The 11,149-nt window shown below is 36.4% G+C and overlaps 1 protein-coding gene across 1 annotated transcript in view; it reads left to right on the top strand.

Annotated features, from left to right (window-relative positions):
- The window catches only part of BTBD7 (BTB domain containing 7), an 84,098-nt gene that overhangs the window by 62,449 nt on the left and 10,500 nt on the right, over positions 1-11,149 (top strand). The window contains exons 4-8 of the mRNA XM_019642450.1: positions 2,060-2,268; positions 3,840-3,915; positions 6,935-7,095; positions 9,529-9,672; positions 10,061-10,147. Coding sequence (XP_019497995.1) covers positions 2,060-2,268; positions 3,840-3,915; positions 6,935-7,095; positions 9,529-9,672; positions 10,061-10,147 — 677 coding nt within the window. The remainder of the gene's footprint in view (positions 1-2,059; positions 2,269-3,839; positions 3,916-6,934; positions 7,096-9,528; positions 9,673-10,060; positions 10,148-11,149) is intronic.

Here is an 11,149-nt window from a genome sequence, read left to right as displayed (position 1 = left end):
AGAGCAATTCTAATTGTTAGCAATTTGAAATTCAAATTAGAAATATTTCTTAATATTGAGTCAAAATCCCCCTTTTAACAACCACTTGTTTCCCAGGACCTGCTCTTGGAACAACAGCCATTTCTCCTTTGTCTTGTGAAAGTCCATCAGACATTTAAAGAGAGTGATGTCTCTCCTGAGGTTCTCTTACGTAAGCCAAATAATCCTCCTTGCTCAGAGCTTTTCTCCTACGACAAGTCTCAAACTCTCTACTTTTCTTTTGCCCTCCTCTGAGAATCCTGGAGTTTTGCCAGTGCCCCAGCCAAAACCCAGGGCCCACAACAGAACACAGCACCCACAGGAAAACAGTGCAACATTATTCCTTTGATTAGGACTCTGTATCTGCAAAGCCTGAGGTTGCTTCAGCTTTATTGCAACCCTTTTACATTTTGCATTCATTGAAATACCCAGATATTATTTTTACACAGGTTAAGCTAGCTCTCCCCTGTCAGCTACTATTGCAGGTTTTTTCTTTAAATATAGAACTTCCTAATTTTCCTAGTTATATTTCATCTTCATTTTGACCCTTCATTTAAGCCAATTATGATTATGTTATCCAGTGTGTTGTTAACTGTTTCCCAGTTTTAGGTGATCTGAAGATTTTGAAGCATATTTTCTACATTTTCATTCAAGTTCTTGATAAACATCACAAAAACGCTCCTCAGTCCATCGCCCCAAGTTGATCTATGCTACTTACAAATGGTTCTGTTAACCATTGTTCTTTCATCCGTCTACATCTCATCTGCAAAGATCTTATTTGTACATTCAAACGCGTTTTTATTTAGCACCTACCATGTGCAAGAAGGTGCTATAGCTAACAGTGAAGACAGCAGTCCCTGTCTTGTGGAGCTAATAATCGAGAGACATCTTGAAGTATTTTGTTAAATGCTTTGCAAAAATCTGGTTACACAATTCTCTGTGATACTCTCCTTACCTGGCACCATAGCAAAAGGAATGAAGCATTATTTTTTGCAGACTTTATATTGACTACTAATAATCTTGTATCACCTGAAAGTGGGATTCATCACCTTTCATAGTTTCAGAATAACTTCAAGCTTTGGAAGTCTCTGGTGTTCACTGATGTACTTTTAGGGGGCTGTGTCTTCTAAAGCTCTGAGCTCATTAGAGAGTAGCCTGTTTGGTCACGTTTGTGGTGGTAATGGTGGTGGTGGTATAAACCTCTCCTCCTCCCCGCCCCCATGTTATTAGGGTCCTTTTTTATTTTTTAGTAAACTTAGTTGTGAAGACTTTCTGTCCAACTCGAGCCATTTTCCCTTCCACAATCTTTTGTCATTCAGATTTTATTGATATCTTTATATTTTGAAATGATCTTTCCTAAGGAAAATAACTGACCTCAGATTTTCTTCTTTCTTTGAGTTCTTAAGGTGCCAGAGTTACTTTCTCCAGGATCCTGGTCCTTTTCACTTAAACTACTTATTTCTTTTTAATTCACCAGAATTAATTCCAGATGAGCATAAAACTACCATATTTTGTCTGTATCCTGAAGGATTAAAATATCAAAGTGCAAGTTACTTTTTTATTAGAATGATACCCAAAAAAATGTCCTCATACTTCATAGAAAATAGCCCACCCGTCTTCTTTTCAAGTATGAATTCTCTTACCAGCCAAATGTCCTTCGTATCCTTCCTCTGACTGGCCCATTCCTACAACTGTATCATTTCTACCTAGTCTTCTTTCCTCTTTGGTCCACTGTCCTCCACTGTAGTGTCTCACTCACATTGTTGGATTTGCTTATAGGTATTTATTTTCTTAACTAATTGTAAGGATCCCCTGCCCTTTTCTATGGATCCGTGTGGAACAGCAGATTTCCTAGCGATGTCATGGTCTGTTGTTACCTACTATTACCCCATCCCACCAAGTCTTGGTGATCTCCATGAGAGTTTATTTATCTCCTTGTTCTTTTTTACTATTGCTACTTTTAAGTATAGTGTCTAACACACTGATGTTCAATAAGTAATATTTGTGATTAATCTCAAGAAGTATTTGCCTTCTCTTTTAGGCTGTGAGGATATCATTGCTGAGAGCATCTCATTAGATACCTTAATTGCCATCCTCAAGTGGAGCTCTCATCCATATGGCTCTAAGTGGGTGCACCGACAAGCTTTACATTTCCTCTGTGAGGAATTTTCCCAGGTCATGACTTCGGATGTTTTTTATGAACTCAGCAAAGACCATCTGCTTACTGCTATCCAGTCTGACTACCTACAGGTAATCATTTCTACACCTCTCAAATTCATTGTCATTCATATGTGCACCAAGAAACCCATCTATACTCTATTACTCTCCCATGGAGGGAGATAACCTACCTGGGAATGTCCTCTTCACATTTGCACAGCAAAGCCATCTAGCTCTCTGGTTCTTCATGCCCTCTGCTGGTATCATTCAACATTGTGAACCATCCCAGGTCCTAACCAACCACACTGGAGGGGTTGAGGCAGGGAGGCAGGATCAGAAGCACATCCCAACAGTAGTGTTCTTGGCTTCCATTAATAGTAGATTTGCTATACCAGCTTTCTTATTTTTGGTGGAGTAGTAGATACTTAGAACATAGACAGTAGCTTAAGCAGCACAAAGTAAGAAGAATTTCTGATCTACTCAGATGCTCACAGAAACTCAGTGTATGTGTTCTGCCGAAGTATAATGTTTTCAAAGACTTATTTTTAATTAGAAGTCGTTTTTAGCAAGTTCTGTGTCCTTGACTTATATATCCATCTAATTTGGTAATTAAAACAAACAATAAATTTAAAATATTGCAAAAAAATTTTTCAGGTAAAGTATTTTCAAGCTTAATTTTCTTTTGCATTGGTGTTATTAATTTTATGCTGAAAATTGTACAGTAGTTTTAATGTTATGAAGACATAACCCATTGAGCCATTTCCTGTTTCTTTATGTTTGTACTAGAAAAATTACAAAGTGCTTCCATCTCAATCAGAAATGCAGCGAAGAGTTAAATAATCCACTTAGCATCTGTGCTTTTTTTTTTTGGTACATTGCTTTGATTGTAGTACAAATGCTGTTATTTGATTTATTTGAGCAAATGTTGGATGTGATTTATGTAGGATCTGTGTTTATTAACCTTGTTTCACTGTTCTGATCCGGACTGCGTGCATGATGAGAGTCAGGATTTGTCAGTCCTCTCAGATTATTGTCTTTAGAAGCTTAGTGTTTCTTCTTAGAAAGTAAAAACCTTGGAGAGCAGCCTAGATTTGCTCTGAGACTTTAAATTAAATACCAAGAAGTGAGGGACACACTGCCATTTTATAGATTGTGCTTAAAGGGTCCTTCACCAGCCAGTAGTAGCATACCTTGTGGAGGGTGTAGTCTTTTCTGCCCAAACAAGTTGCCACACTTATTTTTTCTGTTTCTGCAGGAGATAATAGACACTCTGTATCAGTAAACTTGTACTTTTCTTTATTTACCTCCATCTTGTACTGTACCAAAAGAATTTAAGGCAGCTGTAAAGAGACCAAATAGTGAGATAAAATAAATTTTTAAAAGATGATGAGAACAGGATAAAAAAAAATAAAGCCGGAAATAAGAATAAAATATTTAGTTGGAGGTAAGAGTGAGGCTACTGGACAAAACCCACGTGATGCAGTCTTGTGTATTCACTCTTGATGGACCACACGTATAATGCAAACATTTCAAACAGCCAGTGTGAAGAGTGAAATGTGGTAAGTTATACACTGTATTTACATTATGACTTAGGAAAAATCATTAATGAAATCAACTATTTACCTAATTTCACCAAAATAAATATAAACCATTTTTTGTTATAGGCAAGTGAACAAGATATTCTTAAATATCTGATTAAATGGGGTGAGCATCAGCTGATGAAAAGAATAGCAGACAGAGGTAAGCTCAGAAAATTAGCTTGCATTGTAAGTTTTCCCTAAAAGCTTACTGACGTGCGTGCTATATGTCAGCCTTGACAGTAGCTACTATTGCCTGGTGGAAATAAAACTCTTTACGGTCTGCATAATCCTTTAGTAGAGAGGGCATACTTTGTTAGAAATAAATGTACCCCAAAAATTACATTTTGTAACTTGAAAACGCAGTTTAGTTTTAATGTTAGCTATCTATGTGCTTAATATATTTTATGTTGACTGAATACAGAAGTAGTATAATGTAACTTTTCATTTAATAATTATAAGTGTTACAGTGCATATTTTTTATGTAAATGTTCTGGAATTAGATTGTGGTGACGGAGGCACAACATTGTAAATGTATTAAAAGCCACTGACGTATACACTTGAAAATGGTTAAAATAGTGAGTTTTATGTTACATAAATAAAATAATATATAGCTACCCCCAAAAAGGCATATTTGCTGTTTATTATTAAATTTTGTGAAAGGTAAAGGAGAAATAATGCTTTTGAATGGCCTCCAACTGGGGATACGTTAGAAAAAAATGAAAGCATCCTGTGGAGGTGAGCTTTCAACTTTGGAGGCTTATGCTTCTATAACAATCTTTTATTTATATCTAGGGTTAGCCCCCCCCCCGCCCCGTACTCCTTGCCACATAGAATATTGTGTTCCTCTATATAATGAACCCAAATCAAAAAATTTTAATTAGAAAAATTAAATACGGATTTTCCATCCCTGTCAACAGCTTTATTTAGATACAGTGTACATACCACAAAGTTCGCCTGTTTAAAGTGTTGACGTCAATAGTTTTTAGTACATTTATAGAGTTGCTCTGCCACATTTTTAAATATATAAAAATATCAAGCTCAACTGCCTTCAAACCTTTTACAGTGTCCCTTGGATACACTACTGCCCAAGCACTAGGGAACAAAAGCAGTCCTCCTATTTCATTTCTTGCAATTTATTTCTCTGTGACCTACAAAAGTCTTTAGCAATTCTCAGATTTGATTTTTTTTTAATATAATAACTACTACTATTAATTTGGGATACTTTGGAAATGCCAGTATACAGTCTGTCCCCCTTACTCACAGGCTGTCTATTTGCAAGTTCACTTGCTAAAATTTACTTGTAACCCCCAAAATTAGTACTCATGGCACTTTCATGGGCATTTGAATTCATGCGCAGAGTAAAAAAAAAAATGAGTTCCCTGGTGCACATGTTCCCAGCTGGAGGTGAAACAAGGTAACACCCTGCCTTCTGGTTTCTGCTCTCACATTGTAAACTAATGTCCTTTCACAGCGGTTTTCACATTCTTAGGGACTTTTAGGTTAATCTCACTGTTTAAAATGGCCCCCAAGTGTCGTGCTTAGTGCCGTCTAGTGTTCCAAAGCACAAAAAGGCTGTGGCGTGCCTAACAGAGTCAATGTGTGTGTTAGATAAGCTTCATTCCAGTGTGAGTTACAGAGCCATTGGCCTTGAGTTCAGTGTTTAAACAGAAATACACATAAATTATATATATTGATAAGGTGTGTTTAAACAAAAACACACATAAAACAAAGTTATGTCTTTAATGGTTGACAAAAATGTGACCACAGACTCACTGGACCCTAACCCTGTGTTTCCCTTGGTAGTGATTCAGTATTTGCTAATTAATTATTCTTGGTGACTTTATAGAACGTAACTAGCCCCAAATAACAAGAATTGAGTGCATATATTGCTACATGATCATCACAGTATATAGGTTTGTTCATTGATGTAAGGCTGGTAATGTCATATTTATTTTGGGCAGATAATGAGATTCCTTGATGAAATTTCCCTTAAAACAGTAGTTTTCAGACTCAGTTAGAATGGAATGCTCTTCATGTGGATGACAAAGAAGCCAAACGAACCAGGCCACACATTTGTTTGTCACCTTCATATATAAAGGTTCACCTGTTACACATTTGGGAGTTTTATGTAAGATTTCATTTGAAAACAGGACACCACTACTTTAAGAAAAACAAATTTTGGAAAGCAATACCTTATATAGGCATGAAGCCAAATGATAGCAAGGCAAGGAAAACAGTCTTTTTCCACGTACTTTCAACAGTTTTATTTCAAATGACTCCAGAAAAAGCTTAGCTTCTCAAAAACAATCTCTTTACCTATCTATGTATCACAGGATTTAAGAAATACTAGTTTGGCTGTAGACTGCCAGTTTGTCTCTAAGCTGCAAAATATCTAGCATTTATGTTTGTGAATGATAAAAGATCTTATATTTTAAGCAAAAAAAAATACAGCCCCCTACATTAAAGACATGCTTAAAGGTTCCCAAAATTTATGTAAATTTTTCCCACTGCCATATCGTAAGCATATACATACTTCAGATCTTCCCCTTTCACTAATATACAATAAAGAAACCCTTTATTCTCAGCTGTGGATGATGGAAATATATGCCGATCAAAGGGTTCACTTATATCTAGTAACATTCCCATATTATGGAAATTTAGCAGACTACCATAAAAATCTTCAAGTTAAATAGAGTATACTTTATTTTGCTGCCTTAGATACTGGGTGAAGAATGTCTTGTTAAATTGCTGTTAAATGGTCGCCTAATAAGCATACTGATCACCTACAGTGACCAGAAATAGCATTTGCCCTGCAGTGTCCCTGTTATACTAAAAACTGGTCACAAAAGTGAGAAAGCTTAAGAAAAAGCCCTTGGTCAAATGAGATTTTAATAGATTGTCATCCTTTTTCCTTTGAGTTAGTATATGGAAAAGAATCCTTTAGTCTTTAGTGCAGAACAGTCATAAGAGAATGTTATTATACTGTTGACACCTTGCTTTTTTCTCTGTCCAGGAACGTCTCTATTAAGTAAACTTCTTAAGACATAAAATTTATAACTGTTTTTAAAGCAGATGTGCCTAAGTATGAAGAATGCTACTGAAAGTATACTAGAGAAGAAAGAAAGCCTTTCTGTGAAAATTTGGTTTTGGTTGGAGACTTTTCATTTTCTGTCTCGTAGAGCCAAACTTACTGAGTGGCACTGCACACAGTGTGAACAAAAGAGGTGTGAAAAGACGAGACCTGGACATTGAAGAGCTTAGAGAGATCCTTTCTCCTCTCCTACCTTTTGTGCGAATTGAGCACATCTTACCTATAAACAGTGAAATCCTAAGTGATGTAGTAAGTGTTTTTCATTTATCCTTTTCATGAAAAGAAAATACTCTAAAATGTATAGACTTACCTTTTTCTATCATTATAAATAATTTCTACTAATAATAAAGTATTGGGAAATTGTAAATTCCATGAGGTCAAAGACAAATGTTTGTTTTATACTGTATTGTATCCCCAGTATCTGGCACATGGCACAGTGGATGAGAGATGAGTGAGTATATCAGTCTTACTTTTGCAGGATAGTTTCTAAGGCGTTAATTCAGCCATTTATTATTATAGATTCAGTATATTCTTATTAGAAAAAGAAAGGGTAGAAATTACCTTTGGAGACTCTTCAAGAACAGCAATAAATCAGAAAGCAGGATAAAAGGAGAAAGTTTCACTGTAAAAAGGATGAATGGATCTTAGAATTGTATTTCAGTTAAAAACTAATGGAGCTGATCATATTGTTTTTATAATTTTTTAAGTGAGTTTTTTTAAATTAATAGAGTTGCTCATATTAATAGATGGGAAAAATGAATACTATAAATATTCCTCATGCATTGACTTATAACTTTAATGTAATGCTGTAAACATAATAGTTGTTTTCAACTGCACAGAAACATTATAAAAGTCATCAGGGGAAAGAACTGATAAGAATCTTTTTAAGTTCTCTAAAAACAACATAGTTAAGGAGGGATAACTCTTCCAGAATGTAAAACATATTTTAAAACTCTAATATTTAATCTGTGATGCTAGCATAACAAGCAAGACAAAATAGCCCAGAAAAAGATCCTAATTAATACAAGAATTAAACATAATGAATGAGCTGTCACAAATCTCAGTATGGTGCTCTGCTGACTGATTGATGAGTGGGGAAGGGAGGAAATTTGTTTCAAGTTAAACCTTCATTTCACTTGCACACAAAATTAGTCCCTGTTAGACTGAAGAATAAAATATTAAATTGAAACATGGAAAAACTAGAAGAAAACAGTTAAATATTTATGGAATCTCTGATGAGAAAAATGTTCAGTCTCACTAGTAATCACATACACTAAAGAAAGCAAAATAAAACAGTAAATTATCATTTTTTACCGATTAAGTTAGTAATTTTTGAAATGGTATTACTGTCCCGTAGGGGATGTATAACTGCTACATTGGTAGTGTTGTTATTAAATATTTGGAAATAGCCTAAATATCTAAGAACGGAAAATAACGTAAATTATAGTACAATCCTCAACAGAATATTTTGCTCCCCTGAACAATGGTTATAACAAGTAATATAGCAATATGGAAAATGCTAATAATGGAGTATAATTTTAGAAAGAAGAATACAAAATACATATTTTTATGTATTCTAGAATGCAGTTATATTAAAATTCATTTGAAAAAAGGAAGAAAATTTATCAACATTATTAGTTGTAATAGATTAGAGTTATAAGTTGTTGTTTTTTTTGTAAATACTACCTAATGCTGTCTTTTATTAGTTAAAAATAATTTTAACTAATGTAGCAATCAGGCAATTATTTATATTTAACAAGAATAATATTGGAGAAACAATGTTTGGTTTTGTTTAATATCTGGGACTCAAACCAAGTTGAACCCTGAATTTGGTTTAGAAAAATACTTTAGAACTTTGGTTTAGTAGATTTATAAAATGCCTATCATTGCTCTTAATTTCATGCCTAACACATAATCAGTCCCCAGTTAAAGTTTGCTAATAATGGCTCTTAATGATTAAGCTCTCTTTATGTGCTAAGTACTGTGCCAAGTGCTTTTATCTGCATTATCTTCATTCAATCTTCACAACCGCCTTATAAGCTGTAGGTTTGATTTATATTCTCTTAGCAGAGATGCAGAAACAACAGGGCCACCACATTTAGTTAGTTGTGCAGTGTCTCATCTCCAGGGCCATCTAGGAGCCCTTCAAGTGAGGCCCAGGTCAAAGGTGACGTCCATGGTTACAGGCTGTTTCATGGGGAGTGTGGGCCAAGGCCTCCTTCCCTTTAGAGTCCCAGCCCCGAGGCACTGTGCACACTGCCTGTATCCTTGTACTGTAGGTACGGGCCCTGTAGTTCTTGTTTTGCCTTTGGGGAAACGGGGTTGAATTGGGGTAGAATCAGTGCCTAGACAAGTAAGGAAAAAAATAAAAATTGGTGTTCATTAAGACTTCTGAAAGTCCAGTTCATTACATTTTTTTATTAATTAATACTTTTTTAATTTTTTAAAAAACATCCCTCTATTTAGAGAAAAATGGGAAATTGTACTACTTTTTTATTGCTGAATCCTTTAAATATTATTAAACGTTTTGAAATATTTTTAAATTTCACATTTATGCCAAAATTTTTATACAAATGGTAACGTTTGAACATTTTAATTTATAGATATAATTATTTTTATCTTAGTAGTATTGTAATGCTACACAAACCTCTAGTTTATGTAAAAATGATTTTCTTTTTCAAGATGAAAAGAGGCTTGATTAGTACTCCTCCGTCAGATATGCTTCCTACATCGGAAGGTGGAAAGTCAAACGCCTGGTTACGACAAAAAAACGCTGGAATATATGTTCGTCCTCGACTCTTCTCTCCCTACGTGGAGGAAGCAAAGGTAATGAAAACCACTTTAAGATATTAGACTGCTTTATTATAAATTATGAGCACAAAAATATTTTGGCATTATGTAAATATTTGGAAAATAGTCTAAATATCCAATAATAGGGAAAGTGAAAATAAATTCTGGTTTGACTACTCAACAGAATAGCTTGGAAATGTTTAATTATTAGGCATGCTTTTATAACTTAGGTCATGTTAAATTACATTTTACATTTTTCTCATCTTAGTTGCCTTATAAAGTGTTAACTTGAAAAAAAGTTTTCATTTTATTGAAATTTTGGGTTGTCAGAAAAGTCATGACATATTTTTTCTGTTTTTCGTTGCAAAAATACGTCATGACTTTTCCGACAACCCAATAGTTGTCAGTATTTTGTGACCTTCAGGATGGGAAAAATGTTCTAAAAGAAGATTACATGCATTTTGTCATCCTTCATAAACTAAAGAAATGCCATGGGCTGGCGGAGTGGCGCGTTGGTTAAGAGTTGGCTTGGGACGCCGGCTCTGAGCAGCAGGGCCCTGGTTCGGATCCCACATTAGAGCCAGTGACACTGCCCTCCACAGCTAAGATGGTGAATAACAGCTCGACCTGAAGCTGGGCTTCCGTGAGTCACTGGTAATGGCGTGGGCTGTGGTGGGGCTAGTGGGCTGCCGTGAGCGTCTGGCAGCCAGTGTGAGCTGCCAAGAACCACCGTGAGCAGCCGTCCAGTGGCCGGCGACCGATCTGTCTCACCTGGGAAGAGTGCAATGATAATACCAACATGGGCCAGTAAAGCGATGTCCTCCACGGCTAGACTGAGGAACAGAAGGACACCAACTTGTCTGTTACCCTTCCCCGATACCCCAACGCTGTTCCCCTCCCCTAGTTCCCCAATAAAATATTAAAAAAAAAAAAGAAAGAAAGAAATGCCGTGATTTCTTTAATATATTTCTGTAATGGCTGACTGTTGGAAATTGTGTTTAGTTTTAGAATAAGTATTCAAACTAAGATAAAATTTCAGGCCCGTTAAGTAAATAGTTGGCCTTATGTGTATTATAGCATAACTCTCCAAGAAAGTATGGTAGGGCCGGCCGAGTGGCACATTGGTTAAGAGCTGGCTTGGGACGCCAGAGGGCCCTGGTTCGGATTCCACATATGAGGGCCAGTGACACTGCCCTCTACAGTTAAGATGCTGAACAACAGCTCAACCTGGAGCTGGGCTGCCGTGAGTCGGCAACGGCGTAGGCTGCAGCCCCTGTGGCAGTGGGTTGCCATGGGGTACGGCGTGTAGCCAGCAGCCAGCGTGAGCAGCCAGCAGCCGCCATGAGCAGCCGTCCAGAAGCTGGCGACTGATCTGCCTCGCCAGGGAAGAGCGTAATGATGGTGCCAACTTGGGCCAGTGAAGCAACGTTCTCCACAACTATACTGAAGAACAAAAGGACAGCAACTTGTCTGTTCCCCTTCCCCCAATTCCCCACCGCTGTTCCCATCCCCC

The sequence above is a fragment of the Hipposideros armiger genome, unplaced genomic scaffold, assembly GCF_001890085.2.
Source record: "Hipposideros armiger isolate ML-2016 unplaced genomic scaffold, ASM189008v1 scaffold_69, whole genome shotgun sequence".
NCBI classification, from domain to species: Eukaryota; Metazoa; Chordata; class Mammalia; order Chiroptera; family Hipposideridae; genus Hipposideros; species Hipposideros armiger.
Note: the sequence above shows the minus strand (reverse complement) of the source record. Positions and strands in the feature narration are given on the sequence as shown.